Raw genomic sequence first — 21,028 nt, forward strand, 5'->3', positions numbered from 1 at the left:
GGGACAGGGGAGAGACATAGGCAGAGGCAGGAGGATCTCAGGATGTTGCTGGCCAGTCAGCCTAGCTGAAGTGGTACTCTTTTAGTTAAAGATGCTATCTCCAAAAATAAGGTAAAGAGCAACAGAGGAAGATGCCTGGTGTGGTCATGTGCACACACATTCCAAAGACCTTTGGTCTTAGAGAGGGCCCTGAACCCCTAAGGAGATGTAATGACAGAAGATGCTGGGAAAGTATAGAAGCCATGTTCCTGACTGTCATAGCTTTTCAAAATGAAGCACAGTATGACTTGTATTATTGTGGTAAGTCACACTTGAAGTAGAGAGCTTCCGAAAGGTAACTTGAGAATTTTAAAAGTACAAAATAATTTTCTGTATAGCCCTATTACCACTATGGTTAATAATCACATACAACGGCAAGAAGCGATTTTTCTATTTCCAGGTTGAAATGGGGAGAAAGATGAAGACAGGAAAAGATCAGGTCATTTCTGATAAACCAGAAGAGACTCTTTGATGGAGAAAAGTGTACATGTTTCCTGGTACCTGGGTGAAACAAACTGCCTAAGAATATGCTGCACATCGGTTCTGTTTCCGACCCATTCAAGGGCTACCGTGCACAGATCTAGGTATCTCCTTCAGGGCATTATAATTATTATGTTACAGAAACATCATCATAGCCATGTCACAGCCTGGAAATGGGGCTTAAATCAGGACTTCTGAGGTAGCATGGAGTTCTTAGCTTCATCATCTTTTGAGTGGAGCCTGAATAGCTACTTCTTTTTTTCTTTTGCTTGGAATGCACTTAGGTCCCATACTTCTTCCTAGGCCAGCATGCATCATCACTTGTTTAGAGTGAGGAGAAGATCCAAACAGAATCTCACTGTAGCTAGAGTTTTCCTGCCTGGCCCACAGTCAGGACAAATCTCTCTCACCTGCCAGTCCCACAGCCGCTCAGACCCGACCAAGTAAACACAGAGACTTATATTGGTTACAAACTGTATGGCCGTGGCAGGTTTCTTGCTAACTGTTCTTACAGCTTAAATTAATCCATTTCTATAAATCTATACCTTGCCACATGGCTCGTGGCTTACCGGCATCTTCACATGCTGTTTGTCATTGTGGCAGCTGGCAGTGTCTCTCTGACTCAGCCTTCCACTTCCCAGCTTTATTCTCCTCCTTGTCCCGCCTACACTTCCTGCCTAGCCACTGGCCAGTGATTTATTTATTGACCAATCAGCAACACACTTGACATACAGACCATCCCACAGCATCTCACTATTGTCTTTGGAATGAATATGAGAACTATTTTAATTAGGTTTAAACATCTTAATATTACTGAGTTCTAATATGTACTGAAATACCCAATTACTCGAATTACAACTCTAGCCAAAATATTTGTTGGAGAAGTGAGTCCTACTCTTTGTATTAAAGAATCTCGGGCATATATTTATAACGAAGAAAGATACCATAAAACATTTGTGGAAGATGAACCTGTGCCTTAGAATCACTCAAAGAAACGGTGAACTGCCAGGCCAATTTCATAGGGTGTTTCACAGAAAATTTCCATTCTACTTGTTATCTGACATTTTTTTTTAAACTGGATTAAATTGATAGTCCTGCTCAATGACTGATTGATTCTCCTTATAGGTTTCTGTATGTTTTGCTTGTTTATTTTTGCAGTGGTGGGGTTCAAACCCAGGTCCCTGTAGATCTACCACTGTATATGTCTAAGCCTTAGACTTTGGATTCAGTCTCAAAGACTTTGATATCGAGAAGCCACATGCCATTTGAGTTCCATTACCTTCTCTATCCTGAGCAGTTTTGTTAAGTAAGCTTCACTTTGCGGGAACTGAAAGTTCAATTCTTCTCCTCTGTTTGGAGATACATCCCCGAAAGGTTTTAGTAGTCCATTGCAGGATAGAAAGACAGTGTGTTATCTCTCTGTCTTCCTTCCCCGGTGAAGGAGGCATGGGAATGAATGAGGTGGTGTTTAAAAACCCTTTGAAGTATATGCTTTTTCTGTCATCCCATTTCTGTGGCATCTCTGAGTCCCCAAGGACATCAAGAGAAAAGCAGGGCAAATGAGCAGGAAGAGGCCTGCATGGATGCCCAGGCTCTGTTTAGCTCGAGAAATGATATGGATGATTTCAAAGTTTTCTGAGTGTTTTTTTTTTCCCTAATAAAATCTTGGTTTCCAAAACAAAAAAATGTTTGTTTCAAAACAAGGAAACACAATGTTTCAGAAATAATTATGTATGTCTCTGCACATATGTGCACACACAGTATATGTAGTAAAAATGAATAAGTTTTAAAAGGACAGTGCTGTTGTCATCAGAAAGTAATTTACCTCCCTGACAGCATTTGGATTGACTTTCCTATAAGTTGGGTATGTGCACTAGAAAGTCTTTTTTTCCAAGTGGGAAGGCAGACCAAGGCAGTCCCACTTCCTGGTGGTCCAGAATTATAGCCATCCCATCAGCTGGGCTACTTTCTCAACCATGCCCATTGGTGTGAAATCTGAAGGAAACATGCACATGGTTACAGTCAGGCCACAGTACACGGTCACTGGTGTAATCTAACAGCATTTATTGGGAAGAAATGTTAGTTCCTGCTGTCACTGGACAGCATGTACTAGGGTGAGGTTTGGTAAACATCCATTCTTTGACCTTACTGAGAATGAATCGTGTTCTAGAGCTGAGAATGAATCATGGTTTAGAAGACCATGCAGGATGTGGGAACACGAAATGGCACATTTGGATGCCATCAACATCCCATCTGTGACATCAAAGGTTTATATGAGGCCAAACCCAAGAATTGTCTTTTGATAGGTTTATCTCTGGTAATGGACATGTCTCGTTGAGAGATCTGCAGTGCGATTCTGATTATACAAACGGTGCCAGCTGGGAGGTAATTATGAGAGATGCTTGCTTAAATACATTTTATGCTTTTACATCCCTGTGTGCTTTTCGTCCCGTCTGTCCCCCTTCATAAGTGGAGGAAATGAACTTCCTATAGCATGCTTACCTTTTCTTAAGGTCCATTCTCTCTATGGCTGGAGACTTAATTTCCATTATACTCACTCTGCTCCAGAAACCCTTAATGCCAGGAAGAAGATATTTACTGGAATCCACAAGTCCCGAATTCATCATGATTCAGTGTGAAATCCACTGCCCTTTGCTCCCCACCCCCTCGTGGACGGGAATGAAATGTGCCTTGGACAGAAGTGAAATACATCACGCACAGCAACAGTGGGCCCCGGCTCTGCCTCTGTTCCTGGTGTGAAATCGATACACTATCTTTCCTCCTGACCTGCTTGGTGACCTCCATTGCAGCCTTCATGCTGAACAGCAATTGCTTTGAACAGCCTGGGTCTGCCACAGCTCACAGATGATTCTCAGCTTCTGTCGAAAACTGGTGTGGATAACAAAGGCTTGATTTTAAAGAATGCCGTCTCCGTCGTCCTCTAATTATGAATTACACGAAAGTGCAAGCTCCTCTATTATTAAACACTTTGAATAGCAGGCATGGTACATGTACAGGCTGCCTGCCGGGGCCCGGGAACGGGCATTTCCATTTCTCTGCCTAAGTTTGGCTTGAGAGAGAAAGGGAGCAAGACATTTTTACAGTCTCGGTCATCTCCGTAGTGAATTCTGTTTGGTGAGCTATTGCATTTTTTCCGAGGCTCTAGATACTGTTTTCTTGGGAAAATATTTTTAATGTGAAGTTTAAAGGCCTGGAGTAAGAAGGGGCCATTTGACAAATGTTTGGTTTCTTATTAAAGTGTTTCTGCAGTTAATGAAATTCCAGCATTTGGCTGTTAGACTTTTGACTGTCTAGAAATGGCACTAACAGGTGGAGATTTTCCCCATTTTGGTTCTTTGTAATGGGATGGGGGAAGTAGAAACATCTTTCCATGGCATTTTAGCCACTTTCATGAGGCCGTTGAATGAGCTTACTATATTTTGTTTTGTTTTTTCTTTTATTTTTTATTTTTTTATTAAGAGATTTTCTATTCATTTTACATACCAACCACAGATCCCCCTGTCCTATTATTTTGTTATAATAATCATTATAAGCACATATTAATTATACAGATTAGTAAGTTCCAGCACAGTATTTCTGTACATGCCCCCACTGTGCCATGATCACACCACTGTTCTTCCACAAACGCCCCTCTCTTCTGTATCCTCAGCTGTTTCTCAGCCCCTTATATCCTGGAGAAATTAATTTTTATCTAGGAATTAAGAGATGTTTTCATGTATGTTAAGAAAATACCTGTTTAGCTAGCTGGGTAGCTTTACATTGTCAGACTGGAAATCAAAAGGCTGGCAGAGGGGCCATGTGTAGGAGTAGAGTTTCTCAGACATCTTTGAATGGAATGGAGATCAGAGCAGACTTTTGGATGCTGACTTAACAACCGTGTATAAAATAGGTCAAACCAGAGCTGGAGACATGGTTTATTGATTAAGAGTGCTTACTGCTCTTGCGGAAGATTTGAACTCAGTTCCTAGCACTCATGTTTGATGGCTCAGAACTTCCTGTAACTAACTCCAGAGGATCCAAAGCGTTTGGCCTTCATGGATACTTTTACTCATCCACATAGCAGCCCCCCCCCCACACAAATACACTCAATTAAAAATAAAAAGAAGTCTTTAAAATTAGTCATTCTCATGTCTTTCTTAATGTTATTAAAGTTAAATCAGTTTAATGATTGAAGTGATTTTAGTGAGAAATGTCCCCCAGAGGCTAATGATTTTTAACAACTTGATCCGCCTTGGTGGTGCTGTTTGGCGTGGGTCAGGAAGTGTGGCCTCCCTGGAGGAAGTGTATCACAGGGCAAAGGTTTTGAGACCATATAGCCTCACTCTACTTCCAATTCGTTCTCTGTGTCCTGCTTGTGGCTCACATGCGACTTCTCATCCTCCTGCCTCTGTGGCCATGCCAGCTGCTGCTGCCAAGCTTCCCCGACCACAGTGGACTCATGTCTCTGGACATGTATACTCCAACGAACTCTGCTATAAGTTGTCTGGTGTTTTATCACAACAACAAACAAGTAATATAATAGCGGAAGGCACATACACTCTACAAAAGGTCTATAGAATGGCAAGTTTTATCATCAGTGATACTCTACCATACACAAGCATCTACATCCCAGGACTGGTCTATGCATCTGTGGCCATAGTTCTCCATCCTGGAAGTGGAGTGTAATATCAGACGGGAGGACGTCAATGTCCTGAGGTGGACTCCTACCCACCCTGCCTGTGGTGGCTGTGGACTTCATTCAGTCTCTGAACCTCTTGTCACCCCATTCTCTCACCTACCAAATCAGGTTAGTGAGTGTGATTATTGTTAACATCCTTTCCAGGCACACACTTGTGTATCCACAACACTAATAATAACCCTTCACATTATACATTATGTACATTTTCCAAATCTTTAATTCTTTTTGTTTTTTTTCCTCCAAGCATCTCACCTACTTATGGACCCTTTTAAGCAAGTAGGTCTTGACAAAGAGTACATAAGTGATTTTAGCAAGGCTGCTGTGGAAGTCCATGACAGAAGTTGGAAGTGGCCTGGAGTTAGCTGCCTGCCAGTTCAGAGCTTTCTGGGTGGATGGGAAGGTGAAGGCGAGGGTCGTTCATTGATATCAGATCTCTAGAGCTAGGCATTTGCTGTCGTAGACCATTCTTTTAAAAAGTTTTCCTTTTTAAAAAATTTTAAATTGTGTGTGGTGTATGCCTGTGTAGAGGTACATGCATGTGAAGGTAGGTGCCCATGGAGGCCAGAAGTCCCTGGAGCTGCAGTTACCAGTGGGTGTGAGCTGCCCAACATGGGTGCTGGGAACTGAACTCAGGTCCTCTGCAAGAGTAGTATATGTTCTAACTGCTGAGTCATCTCTCCAGCTCTTGCAGGCTTTTGATATCTATCTCTATCTCTATCTCTATCTCTATCTCTATCTCTATCTCTATCTCTATCTCTATCTCTATCTCTATCTCTATCTCTATCTCTATATCTATATATCATCTAGTTTAATGTATCCAGTGATTTGTTTATTGTTCTATTTAATAAAAATTATATTAGTCCAGGTTGGTTTCAGGTCAGTGCCATTCAAAAGCAATGTTTATTAGGCATGAACATATATACTTCAGTACACAGCCATGAATGAAGACCATGAAGTCAACCCCCGAGACCCTGTGATTTGGGAGACAATGTTGACTTCTTCACAACATGGAGTAACATGCATCATTTGAATTAGAAAACTGAAAGTGTAACATCTGAAGGCCATCCTTCAAGGTAGGGAGGTAGAACAGGGATAGAACTGCCACAGGACCCAGTCATACAATTCCTGAGAAAATACTGGAAGAAACCAAAGACAGCATACTTCGGAGATAACTGCACAGCCCTCTTAGTGGCCACTCTGATCACACAGTCACAGTATGGACTCAGCTGAAGCATGTAGGAACAGGTAAATGGATAAAGAAAATAGTATATATACACAGTGGAGTTATATTTAGCCATAAAGAACAAAATCATGTCACTTGCAGGAATATGGTTCAAGATGGACACTATCCTATTTAGTGAAATTTGTCAGAAAGACAAATATCTTGTTTTCTCTCATATGAGAAACCTAGATTTTACATATACATATGTTACAGACACACACATACACACACACATGTGAAAATAGAATGGAGATTTGGTGGATAGAAAGACTAGCAAGAGAGGGAGGAAAACAGGTGAGGATAATGAAGAGTGGTAAATATGATCAAAGTAGATGACATTCTTGAGTGAAAATGTCATAAAATTCATCACTTTGTATAATGACTGTATACTAATAAAAATATTTAAAAAAGGAAGTTAAGTGCCCATCCTATTCGTTTCCCGAATCTGTTACACTTTCCTCTTTGGGGCACATTAAAAGTGGTTTTTAAAGGTTAGTGAAAGTTTCTGAAACACCTGCAGCAGCCTAGCGAAGGCAGACCATGCAGTATTGTGTGCCTGCATGTCATGGGTGTGATGCTGGGTCTTTGGGGAACTGTTGGCTGTAGAAGCGGCTGTTATCCATCCAGGCAGGACAGTCCTTGACACACTAGGTCTTCATTGCACCTGCGGGGATGTTCTAACTAGATGGTTTGTGTAAGCACAGCCATTAGACATCAGATGTGGAGAGAAAAGGAGCAAATGGACACTTACATTGTGGGTGTGGAGTCCTCTGTGTAAGTGGATAGATGTGCTCACAATGAGCCGGATAATCACATGCCGTGAGAACACATCCATCTATCCCAATGTATAAGGAACTTGCAGGTCATTATGTGAAAATTTTGTTGATAGAACTATCCAAGTTGACACAGAAAATTGTCAAAATAAAAGTCAGTACCATCGAGACATATTTCTTGTTCCTTTCCCAGTCTTATTTAATGGCATACATCATAGTATCTTGTCTCTCCAACATGGCACTTCATTCAGCCACTGTGAGTCAGCTTGATGTTGACATTCACATTATCTGTGATCATGCTTTTAGCATTTCAGTTGTAGTCTGCTATCTGTACTGAATTTTTCCAGAAAAAAGATAGTAAATTATACTTCTAATTTGATGGCAATTCAGCTTAACCAAGTAAAGAAAGGCCTTCCATTCACAGTAGCTATTTTGAGACAGGTTAGCACAGACGTGTGAATTCTTGATACAGAAAAACACAAACTTTTACATGAGGCCATTTTTTTTTCCTTTAAAGAAGACAGTGCTAATAAATCTTGCTGTATCAAGACCTTGAAAGAATCTGAAAATATGTACAGATCTCAAATATACCCAAGAAAAGTACTTTTTATTACCCTGCTGCGGCTGCTGCTTCGTAATGGAGTTTTAGTTGAATGTAATCTCCTCCACTCAAATTTATTTTTGAGAAATTGCCACCCTGAAAGCTGAAACCATTTTTGTCATTCAAAAGAAGTGGAGGATCAATACGGAAGCTCTCCTGCTCGTTGGTATAGTCAACTTTGGTGTTAAAAGATTTATGATAAGAACATATTTCTAAATATATTACAGAGCATCAGTGGAATAAAACCCCAAGATAAAACTTTTCTTCATGGAGAAGGAGGTGGTCTGTTTATGATTGTAACGCTACACTAAACTATAATTCAGTGATATTTTATTCCAATTAAGTTCTCCTTAGTAGTAATCCTTTTTTATGATAAGCAAAACTGAATAATACAGGGTATGTTGCCTCCAATGAATTGTTGTATAACAAGACTTGATGGTAATTCTACCTTTTCCAAAATCTGATATCAGGCAATTTATCTTCTAAATAATACTCCTGAGTACCAAAGCTGAAATGTTTTGGCTTCAACCCAAATCAAACTTGAGGAAGTGGATTCTCCCGAGCATTTGTCTAACTCTGTAAATTTAATTGTTGTAATGAATAGAATACATGTGTCAAGACTACTTGTGCTTTTAGCTGTTTACCCCTCCTCCGGACCAGAGAGAACAGCACGACCAGACTGTTAACTCTTGGTGGGACTCGGGAGAGGGAAAGAGGCACAGAATTAGTGTACAGGGTTAAACAGTCACAGTTTCTAAAGTCTCAGTTCTAGTTAACAATCTCACAGTAGCTCACATGAGGAAAAAATGCTGCTATGCTCCAGCAAAAGGGTGGATGGGAAATTTTTAAAAATCTGCAAATCTTTGTCAGAAGATGTAAGATTTTCAGATTAAAAAAAAAAAAAAGACACATCCAAAAAATGTGTTCTAATCTCCTTCATATTGTCTTAACTATTATTTTCTTTCTTTCACATATCTTCCTACATAGCATATCTCTTATTTGGCTTTAATACGGTATCTTTCCATAGACGATGGAATCCAGTGTCATGTCCAGGTCAGAGGTTAAACAGAGGTAATGTGAAAAATTATTTCGGGGGTGGGGATTTCTTTTAAAAAAAAAACTGAAAAAATGGAGACCAAAACTACCATAACCTCTCACAATTAATTTTAATAACAATTAATTTTAATAACAGAATGATTAACATTAAATAACAATTGATAATTTAAAGTGATTTATCCAAGGCTTTTCTCTGTCATTTCATTTCTCCACTTAATTGTGGGTATGTTTTCAGTCTTTACTACCCTTATGCATTTAAACCATAACAACCATAATATTTTGTTCATATTTCTGATGGAGAGAAGGTCACAATTCTTGAAATACTTGGACCTTTCTTCTAATATGTACATAGCACAGTTACTGTTGAGTGTGACCAGATGGATGTTTGTAATAACAAATCTTTACTTTTAGTCAGTTTGGGGAAGACTGGGTATTTTTCAGTTTGACTTGATTATTTAGAACTTATTAAGCTCTAAACTGGTCCATGATGTAACATGGGATGAAGTCCTCCTTTAGAATTTGCAGGGTAAACCAATTATTAATTGGCCCAGGAGGAACATTGCAATAGAGCTAGATGTGGAGGATGCTGGTAGCTCAGAAGAGGAGTAGATACAGCAAAGGAATCTCAGACTACAGAAGGGCTGGCTTGCGCAGTGTGGGTAGGAGTAGAGAAGTTGGCTAGGTACATTATCAGATGAAATCCGGAGGGTCTAATTACAGAAAATGTAGTAGCTGAAAGAACATGAAGTCTACCTGCCATCATTTAACAGCCCCAGGTGAAGGTGGCCCTGCCATTACTATTTTTCTTGTCTACCTAGTCAAAGCTGGTAGTTTGATTACTTCTGAACAACTCCTAGGAAAGGAAAGTTAGGGCAGGGCACAGCCAGTGCCTGTGTCTCGGCCCATGAAGAACTACTCATTCCAGCTCCTCCTGTATTAGGAAGAATGTAGTCACATGGCCATGCCTATCTGCAAAAGAGACTATGTAGCTCTGTTACCATGGCTACCAAAGTCCAGATTCCTAGGCTCCTTTGTGTTATCCAGGATAAAAAAAAAAAAGTTTCAAAAGTTGCTTTTTATCTGTGTGTGTGTGTGTGTGTGTGTGTGTGTGTGTGTGTGTGTGTGTGTGTGTGAGAGAGAGAGAGAGAGAGAGAGAGAGAGAGAGAGAGAGAGAGAGAGAGAGAGAGAAAATGAATTTAAATTTTAGGATATGGGCTGGGATGTTCTTTAGTGGTAGGGTACTTGCTTAGTACTTACTTGTAAAGTCCTGGGTTTGGACCTCCAGTAATTAAGAGTTGTTACATGTGAAGTGTTTTCCTCTGTCATAATCTGGTTGGAGGAATTTCCATTTCTTAATTTATTTTTGGTCTGAATCACGAAATCATTTTAATTCTAATTTATCTAGCAAGAGATCCAAAACCTGAATACTAAGTGCTTCCTTAGCGTGTTAGTTAACAAAGCAGCCCTCTGGCTAATGGTAGGATGTAGTCTTTACCTTGGATTTATTAAAATCTTGTAGAGATGAACCTCATACAATCTACTTTTGAGGCCTCATTTTGTTTCTGTCAGGAGAGTTACTAAGTATAGTTCAATTGGTAAAGAATGACAAGGGTCTTGTGGTCATTCCTTTGAGCTGATTATTTTTTGCAACTAAAATAGCTTGAGGTAAGGTGCAACAAGGAGACTCTAGTTAGGTCTTAAGGCTATGTAGAAAGTGGTTCATCGTCTAATGCAGCAGTTCTCTGACTGTGGGTTGCAACCTCTTTGGTTGTCCAATGACCCTTTCACAGGGGTCGCCTAAGACCATCGGAAAACACAGATTTTACATTACGCTTCATAACAGCAACCAAATTACAGTTATGAAGTAGCAACAAAAATAACTTTATGGTTGAGGTCACCACAACATGAAGAACCGTATTAAAGAGTCACAGCATTAGGACAGTTGAGAACCACTGCCCTAATGGAAGATGCATTTATTTTAAGAGCCTTTGTACTACAGAGGAAACCTGGTCTGAGTTGGGATGGATGTCTATCACCTGATGACATGACTTGCCTTTTCTGAGCTTTTTGGGGGGTGGTTTTGAATATTAAGGATCTGGGCCACAAAGCAGAAGCATGGATCCAAATTTCTATACATATTCACTGTCCTTGTTATCTCTTCCACAGTTTTTAGAAATGAAAGTATAAAATGTAAAGCATATTGTCACTTAGAGTTCACACTTTAGCAATAATCAAACAACAAAGCTTTACTGGAGAACTTTTTTTTTATAGCATATGAATGAAGAAGCATGTGCTCTCCTGCTGATGCTAAACTCAGTCATGAACTAGGTCAGTTTGGAGAGTCACATGAAAGGCAACCCTGGAAGACTCAAATGGAGATAAGATGGTTTGCTAAAAGATGTGGAAGTTGGGCAGGTGCATGTGAGCCAAAATAAGACAAGCTTTAGTGGCATGCCGTGATTCTGGGAAGACTCGGGATACCAATTTCTGTTAGTCACATGTACATTTCTGTGGTGAGCTTTAGACAGCTGGTTAAGGGCAAAGGCTTATTTGGGGACAGTTTTGGAGGCTCTGGTCCATGATCTCTGGCCCTGTTGCTTTTCATTCTATAGCAAGGTATTGCATGATTACAGGAAGTAAGTCCCAGGGCAAGCCTCTTACTTCGTGCCTAGAACCTAAACCGAGTGAAGAAGAGGCCATGGTCTCGCAGACCTCTTCAGCCATGCCCCAGTGACAAAAACCACAACTGTGTCTTCAAGTTTCTCCCCCCTCTCAAGAGTAATATGGCCTGAAGACTAAGCCTTTAGTGTCCTCCAAGGCACAGGCCCTTGTGGGACATTCCACATCAGACCATAGCTTGATGTCATCATGCCGATTTTTAAAACGCTTGTCTTTTTGACATCAGTGTGACTGATGGAGTGATGAAGGTGAATCTAAATCAGGACAACTAGGAGAAGGAGGCCGTGGTGATTGGGAGTGACAATCCATGTAGCCTATGAACAGAACATGGTGTAAAGAAGATTTCCATTCTAAAGATGTGTTGAGCACAATATGGAAGGGCTTTGTGACTTCTGGGAAGTAGAAAATAAGGGAAGGAAGAAATTTAAGAGCCAGCTGTGGGGCTGAAACCTGGGGAAAGATATGGAGCTGAGATGAGGTAGCCTCAGTGTGGTAGAAGAGCTAGCTACTTGTGCAGGACAGGGAGGGGTCCAGCATTCCAGAGATCAGGGTGGAAGTTCTAAGTAGACGTGGCTGAACTGCAGAGTTTGGGATAGGGGTTAAGATGGGAGCTGAGGACGGAGAACCGGAACCCATTAGTAAACAGGTAAAATTTAAAGCCAAGGCTTACAGTTGGCCTGAAGAAGGATGTAGTGGCTACTGAATAAAATCATTCCTATGATCTTGTCTTTCCATTGATACTTTAATAGTTTTAATAATCAACTTCAGTGCCTATAGTACTTCTTCTATACAAAGCTAATCAGTATTAATGAAATTAGTTTATAATCAATATGAAAATGAAAATTTGAATTCTATTTCCAAATGTCAGCCCCCACCCCCAACCCCTGTCCATGCTAATATCCTTTCCTAATCAGGACAAGAGTTAGAAAGGAAGCAGCTTGTTAACTAAGACTATGTGAGATCAGGGGCTAGAGCTTGAGCAAATCTTCATTTAAGTATTTGAAGCTGTTTAGTGATTTACAGTTATTTCTAATGAGCCTTGGACACATGATTGTTCTACTAAAGGAAAATGTTGATAGAAACATGTGGATCCCCAACCAATTTAAACAGACCCAATAGAGAGATTGGTCAAGGGGCCCTCCCAACACAAAGCTCAGGTTTCTTAGGTACTGAAAAAAAGTTGGTAGTGTCCTGAAGTGTGAAGGATATCAGTCTGCATCTAGCTGTGTTGCTTCTTCTCAGGGTTCTGCTGTGTCTTGATTGTGGTGGTCTCAGTTTCTTTAGTGAAAGTGTGGGTTGTGTGAAACATTCTTACTTCTTGGAAAGATGTCCATCCTGGGATCACTGTATAGAATATTATGCTTTAGTGAAAGGCAAAGTTGATGCCATCTGAAGAATTTAGGAATGTTTATTTGGGATTGTGTGTAGAATTGACCTTTCAGGAGAATTTGCTTTGGGGATAACACTTTCTAAGTTGACTGTTATTTGGAGGAAAAGTATGGACTTAAGGTCCTAGGAGAGAATAATCTAGAAGCCAGAGTCTGCTTACTCATTAGTTGTGTGAAATAAATGTTTTAATTTACTCATATTTAGAGTTAACATTTTAATAAAAAAAAAAGCATGCCTATTGTGCAGACAGTGTGCAGGGCCATCAGATGTTCACAAATATGTCATTGACTACACTTGGTAACCTCATATATTCATATATCATCATCTCTGTGTTGTGGGCTGACTCCTGGAGCAGACTCCTTGTGGGATAAGTACTCTAGATGAATGCTATGGGGGATTGTTCTTCTAACTCTATGTGCCTGAAGTCAGGCTGTGCCTCCAGGAATAGCCTTTTCTAACATGGTTTCTACAGTTGGTGCAGCTGTCTGAGCTGCCCTGGCTTTGGGAAGTCTCCACCCAATCTCTGTTGGCCTGCTGCTCCCTACTCACTTTTTACCACCAGTGGGATGGTGACATGGGCCATGCTGTACTTCCATTTTTAATTTATTCTGCTTTTTTTTTTAAGTCTATGTACAGGTATGGTTCTGATTTGGTTCTGTCAGTCAGTGTATTTCTAGGATGCTAAGCAACACTCCCCACTGACAGCCTCCAACAACTGTGAAGTTTTGCAGTCCAGAGTTCTGACACCTAATAGGTAGAAATTGCATCAACAGGCCAGCATTGTGGCTTTCACTATCTAAGAGGCACACAGCACCCAGGTGAAGGAGGATGGTGTGTGTATACATATGTAGGAAGAAAGACTTGGATAAAGAATTTCAGCTTCTTTCAGGGCACTGTTCTCTTTTTTGAACTTGTAAGACAGCTCAAAGCTGGCTCAACCTTACCCTTCTGTGAGTAGCCACATCTCAGTTTCACTGAAGTTATCGTTTCTGCTTCCAGGTATCTGGGCCATGTGAACACATGTCTGTAGGGTTTAGGGACCATGTTTGATGTGCCTGCACAATGATAACAAAGATAGCTGTAAAGTGTGTTGAATAAGTGAATTAGTGGTTACTATGATTACAGTTCTTTGTTTCATTCCAGATACTATGATACAGGCTTACATTGCAATAATGTGCACAAAAGGTTATTTTTGTCCTTGTAGATTCAGAGAGGCAGTGTCCTCTTTTCAATGTCACATTTGGCAAAGCTCAAATTTGTGTAGCTGTCGGTTTAGTTTCAAAGCTTTGGATCCTAAACATTATGTAGACACATCTCCCAGCAAATGGGCAAATGTGGGCAGCCTCCGAGATCGGGAAGGTGAGAAGAGAAGAGAGAGAAGGCCTCATCTCTGTCTTCCCCTTAGTCTGCTTCATGGGTATACAGCACTAGGTCTTTGTTCAGATGCTTTGCGGTTGCCCCGCTAGACTCTTTGTTTGTTTGGCCTTCAATTTATTATCATGTAGAGCTTGTTAGCAGTCAGGAGTTACAAGGAAAGGCAGAGGAGTTCCTGTAGTGCTGAGGGGCTTCTGTCTGGTACCACCTGGCAGAAGGGTCTGATTGGACACAGACTCTCCATCTATGATAAAAGTCCTCTTTCCCAGTAGAGCCCCCATCTCAGTAGAGTCCCCCTGTCCCAGTAGAGTCCCCTTGTCCCAGTAGAGTTCCCCTGTTCCAGGAGAGTCTCCCTTTCCAGGTTTGGTGCTTAAGAATCCTGTTAGGTGGGAGTTTGGACTGTCTTAGGACACTAATGACAACAAGAATCTGACCTATCCTGAGCCCCCCCTTTCTTTCCTGTCTAGATTTGGACATTTGCCTCTGATGCCAAGAATCTGTTTCTTCATGTCTTCAGCACTTTGGACCTAAGGCATCTCTGTGGGCTCATACTAGATGAGTCTCCTTTGCAAGTGTTTCAAGGGTCTCAAGCTGGATATTCTTAGGTCTTCTCAAATGGGATCTGGTTCCTCTCGGTTCTGGCTTCTGGACTTACCGTAGCTTCATTCTCCAACCTCTGTTCCATCTCACCTGCATATTTCCTAAAGTGGAGCATTAGTACTTGGCACATTACTACTAAGAGCAAACAGTTCATCAAGTAAACAAATGATTTTGATAGAAATTATATTACTTAAGTCAAGGTTGGAGGTGGTGGATTATCATGAAATGAAACATTATCAATGTATCTACAAGAAGCATTAAAGCAGAAAGTCTTAAAATATCATATTAGAAGACTCACTGAGAATACAAGTTTCTTAGTTTATACCTGGAGTTCTCAAAGGAAGTAACCCTCCAGTAACTTTGGCATGTAGGATAATTAGTTACTTATAAAGTAACATTCACCATATTACTGATATGGGAAAGTTCAGAGCTAAGCAATTTCCACAAATGTTTCTTTTAGTTTTTGTAGGCAGGTTGTTGAATAGACACTTTCTGTTTTTCCCATTTTTACATGGGAAGCTGAGCCTCTCAGAGGTAACTTGCCAAATGCCACATACTAACCAAGGTGTAGCATATTAGTGTGTTAGTGAGCCTGTCTTGAAACACCTCTTTTCTGTCTTAGAGAAACAGCATGACCCATATCATTACACATGAAGCTATGGATGATGGTATCAGAACTTAATGGGTAAAATATTTTGTTTAGTATGATTGACGCAACTTCCCAGCTCTGGCATGGAAGACATGAAATGCTAGTCATTGTTGTTTACAGGGCATAGAGGAGCCAAAGGGAGCAAATTCCCATGGTAGAAAGACTTTCCCCCCAAACTCTTGGAGTTAAACTGTGAAAAGTATGTACAGCATAGCTGTTTAGAATAGTAACCCAATAGAACAAGTAAAAAGGAAACCATAGGTAGTTTTTAAATGAACATCTCATGTAATTTCATAACCTCTGCAGGTCAGATGTCTGATGAGAAAATATCCCCCAGGAGAATGGCCAAGATTCAGTTACATTCAAAAATAAAAGGTGGTAGTGAATTCTAAGTATTTCTAGGTGTATTGTAAAACACCACAGTCTTTAGACTGTGTTGATCTGTGGTAGATTATATTGCCTGATACACATTAAATAAGGACCCTCCACCACCACCAAATACACTGCCAATCCAGATCTGAGCTGTGTGTATTATAATGGGATCTCTCGGGCATGTGACAGACCGAACAGCCTAAGTGTGAAGATTAATATGAGATGATGCAGGCTGGGCCACTGTAGAGGTTCACACTATCAACTTAAAATAACAAGGGAAAACCAAGCAAATACACTGCTAGATCTTAACTCCAGAGAATTGCCAGCATTTATGAAGACCAGCCAGGAAATAAAATCCCTTGAAATAGTCACAGAACCTGATGTCTTCCAATCACTCCCAAGGACTAGTGGAACCTCATCGAGATGAGCTGTTTGGTCTTTGCCTCCATTTCTAATGTTCCTGTGGCAGAGGAGGCACATTTGTATCAGGAAAGAGTCAACCGTGGTAGGACGGCCGCAGTACAAGGGCCCCAAAGTATATATATGTCCACGGCAGTTTCTTATTTCTGATTTTCGGTCTCGAATTTCAAGTTTCCTTGCTTTTGTGGTTTTTAAACCTGCCATTTATACGGTTTCGATGTTTTTAGAGGGTCTAATATCTTACTTATCACTGGAAACCAGGGTCCGGTTAGTTAAGGTTTCAGTTGAACGTGAACTGCGGCTTCCCGAGCTTTGTCATGCATCAAACTGTTATGGCTGGCAATTGTTTAAAAAAAATTCATTTTGTTATGAACTAGCCTGTTTTCAACTGGGCTGTTCAGAGATGGATTGCTTTCTGGAGTTTTTGACAGGTGTAATTGTTAAGGCGTCATCTGTTCTTGTTTGCACAAAATACATTTTAGCTAACTGTAGGACTTGCCCGCTAATCTTTCTCACATCATTCCATTCTTTGCTCGCCACTAGACAAATCCCCTGTTATTTGACCAGATGGTGGAAAATCCATTCTCATGATAAGTTGCTTCTAGTTTGCATTTAGATTACCTGCAAAAATGGAACAATTTACTACTCTGCCTCTAACCATCTCTTCCCTCCTTTTTCCCTTAGTTTGACTTCTTGTAACTAATTATTTAAATTCTGCCCTGTGAGTTAAAATTAGTCATAGCTTACACGTTTCACATGTATGTAAATGCACTTAAGTCCTCCCCCAAGCTGTATGATGAGTCCATCTCGACAGGAGTGACATGAAGAGAAGAACCGGGGACTGTTTGATAGGCAGACGCCGTGGTTCATAATAGTTCCGCGACTGAAAGGCGTATTTGAACTTTTTACTGGTAGTGTTTAACCTTTAAAAAACAAAATTCAGGTGAAGAAAATGAACTCAAAAAAAAGCCTTTGGTTAATAATCCATTGTAGCAAGAGAGGGGTAACATGAAGTGTTAAGTAAATGATGCCTTGGGGCTTTGTTTCCTGGAGATATTTGTCTGTGATTTTTTACACCTGATAGTCTTTGCAGTGGTATGCAGCAGGAAAATCAAAACTTCATTATAACCTTGGCTGCCATTAAAGGGGGTTAGTGAAGGTGATGGTCTGTTGTATTTAGTTTGTCTTTCTGTCTCTTTACCCAATACCCTTCCAAGGTCATTTACAGAATTGTTGAGAATCAGCTTAGAATCCTTCTTATGTAAATGCTTCTTAGTCCTTTAGTTAGGAGCAAACTACAAGAAACCAACGTTTAAACGTGAAAAGATACCCAGTAAAAATGCGGAGTATTTCAGTTTGATCTCACACCAAATACGGTTTTTTAAATTTGTAATTTATATCATCTGATGTCACTACTTAAAAACTCTTCTCAGAATTTGTTTTCGTAAACTTAATGGCTCAAACAAATTTGTCAGGTTGACCCTGTAATTGCATCTTTCAAACCAGCTCGCTCTTCATTTCAAGCTGTTTATGTTTCCTGCTTTCCCGGATCAGCTTTACAATGAAATATCACATAGGTTAATGAAAACCTTTGGAATTCCGGTGATAGTTAATGAGTACATTTATGCTAGAAGTTGAGTGCAATAATCAAATGGGGCTTAAAAATCACTTTAAACAAGGGGCAAATGATTAATTATAAATAGAACTGTTGGCCGACTAAATTTAATAAGAGATTTGGGGCCAGACTGATTATAACACAGAGAATATGTTAAATAATATCTGAGGAAAGCATATAAATACAGCTCCAAAATAGAACTTAACTTTTTATAAAGTGCTGTCCCCAGGTATATTGGACTTTATGAAATATTAAGTAAACTTAATGACATTAGAAACACACAGAAATTAGAAAAGAGTCGTCTGAGTTTTTACAATATAGGGATGCACTGCATGATTTAATTACTCCTGAAGGGATATTGTGTGTGTGTGTGTGTGTGTGTGTGTGTGTGTGTGTGTGTGTGTGTGTGTGTTAGTCTTGGAGATTAGATATTCTGTTACTTTCGGTTAGAGTTATTAGAGCAAACTGCTTGGTGCTGTTACTGATATTTTGTATTGATTAAATTCCATGACTTCCCACTAAAATAAAACAAGATAGGCTTCTTATGTGCTTTTCCCCCTGAATGAAGAGATTTTTCAACAGGAGGAAATGGTCAGAAAATGCCTTTCAGCATTTTTATGTCTATATAAAGCCGGGGGTCTCCAATGAATTTATATGCTTAAGTGATACAAAGAAAACCGTGTAAGCTTCTCCCCCCTTTTGCCTTAACGGCCGTGAAGCCTGAGCCCTGTAATCAGCTCATCTCAGGTGCCTGTTAAGGTCTAACCCTGGCCCCCGATGGCCTTGCTTCTGTTTTCAATCCTAATTGGGTTCAGTTCCTTAAGCTGTATTACATCCCTTTAGAAGCCAACAGTGTACAAACGCCATATAAATTGAATAAAGCTGAACAACATATTAACCCAACTATGGTTTTATAGCTAATTTACAGTTGCCTCCTCTCGTAATGCATGATTGGATTAACGACAGTCCTGTAACGAAAACACTAATGACATTTGTTTTTTATTATTTTTTTTTAACATTTCCTTTAGAAAGTAATCATGGGGGCTGTAGAGCGAGTTGAGCATTAGACCTATGTCCTGCTTTTCTTCTGCTTTTATGACTCTGAGATTAAAGGTACAATTGTCCCCATGAAGAACTGAAAGGCTTGTCTCTGACGGCAGCTCTCTGAAGTGGGAGTTCATAGGCCGCGGTGTTAGGCACGTTACAGTCCTGAGGAGAGCCCACAGGGGAAAGAGCAAAATGGTTCCACTTGTTAGAGCACACTTGTTACCCTGCATTCCGCCTGACTGTAGAGAATCTCTAGTCATGTCTATCTGTTTTTGATGCCTCTACAGAATAACTGCGCAGCATCCCCTGCCCAACCAATCAGAATGTAGGAAAATCTACAGATATGACGGAATCTACTGTGAATCTACCTACCAGAAGTATGTTGAAATCTTTGTGAGTCTGCCTTCTGGCTCGTGCATCAGTGCTTGTGGTTGCCAGCTATTCAAATACTATATTTCTGTTGAAACCTTATTTTTATCGAATTGATTTGGGGCGGGGGAGGAGCCAAAGCAAACAGAACAAAATGAAAACAAAAAATTTACCTCTGAAATCAAGAGGGGAAAAAGAAAAGAAAAGAAAAAAAAAAAAAAAGTCTATTATTTTGAAATTGTGGTCTAAAAGGTTATTTTTTTTTAAGTAGTTGTATTAAAGCTCTTAGGTAAGCCTTTTTATATTGCAATAAACAAGTACTTATGTGCAAGAAAATCTCGGCAAAATACATCGCACAGGTGCTACGCATCTTAGGGATTTGAAAGGTGTGTTATGTATAAATTAGCTGTCACTTTTTTTCAATCCTGTAATGGAATGATGAGTTGTAATTTGCATAATCCTTTAAGAAGTCAAATTATACTGTCATGTAGCAGACTTAACATGCTAGCTAAGATTTCAGAGCTTTGCAGCTAATTACTATGTACCTTACAGGACAGTTAAATTGAAGTTGAGTCCTCTGTCTTTGCTGCCTTTTGCTCTGTCCATTACTTAACAGCATCCACACTGTGGGTGATGAGGTATTGTTGCTATTGCTGTAGTAAACAAGCTGCTCTGGGGAGGAAGTGGCATTTTAAAACATCAGTGTTTGATTTCTGTTGCTTTTGCTAAGAAGGAAGTTGTGTTTTGTTTCTCCCCACCCCACCCCCCCGCCCCCAAATGGTCCAGTTGGAGTCTTCTGAAAAAGAATAAAAATAAATGCTTTTCAAAACAATTATGGAATAGTGGTGGAAGAGAGATTAACATCACATTTCCCGGTAGAAAATGTAAAGTAATGTTAACATGATTGCTCAGAAGGTGTTAGTCCTGATGTGATTTCCAAGTATCTGGTGGTGTGATTTTGTCTTTGTACTTTTTTTTGGAAAGAATAAAGCCCCCTCCCTAAAAATTCTGAGTACAAGCTGGTGGACTTTGCTCTCATTCATTCTTCTACCTGATGGTGGAGCATCTTCTTTCACGGTGTCCCTTTTTAAGACAATCTGGAAATGCTGGTGGCTGGGAAGGCTGGGAACTGACGCGGATATGGTCCTAGAAGAAGCCGAGACGGTTCCATGCCTTTGTGGCTTCTAACAGTGCTTGGTAATGACTGCATGGGTGCATATTTACCACGGTTCATCTCTGGCTTTATTTCTTGATTGGTAGCCCTGTTCTTTTTGTCACCTGAATCGGTGTAACCACAATGAAATATTATTTTCCGTGTTTTTTTTCCCCCACAAATTTTTTGAGACTCGTGGCTAGGTTTCTGTAATTTGTTGGTGATGCGTGGTTTTCTTGTGGTGTGTGGACACTTTGAAGAAGCCTTTTGTTGTATGGGAAGCGGTCCTTCAAGGACATACTAAAGCAGCAATTGATTGTTGACCCTTCAAATAATGGCTACCAGCAGTCAGCTATTGTTCATTTGTAATTAAACCAGCTTCATTTGTCTGAAATTACCATCTGCTTAAAGGCTGAGGCTGGTCAGTTAGTGAGGAGCACTGTGGGCCATGAGTGATTTGGTTTCTGGTAAGGCCTCTCCTTTCGCCATAG

At 40.2% G+C, this 21,028-nt stretch overlaps 1 protein-coding gene across 1 annotated transcript in view; it reads left to right on the forward strand.

The window, feature by feature from the left end:
• Npas3 (neuronal PAS domain protein 3) overlaps positions 1 to 21,028 on the forward strand; it is an 838,670-nt gene that overhangs the window by 91,602 nt on the left and 726,040 nt on the right. Inside the window, 1 exon segment of the mRNA XM_052738517.1 lies at positions 19,303 to 19,392. Coding sequence (XP_052594477.1) covers positions 19,303 to 19,392 — 90 coding nt within the window.

Source organism: Peromyscus californicus, unplaced genomic scaffold (genome assembly GCF_007827085.1).
Source record: "Peromyscus californicus insignis strain IS unplaced genomic scaffold, ASM782708v3 Scaffold_15__1_contigs__length_86483966, whole genome shotgun sequence".
In the NCBI taxonomy this organism is placed as follows: domain Eukaryota; kingdom Metazoa; phylum Chordata; class Mammalia; order Rodentia; family Cricetidae; genus Peromyscus; species Peromyscus californicus.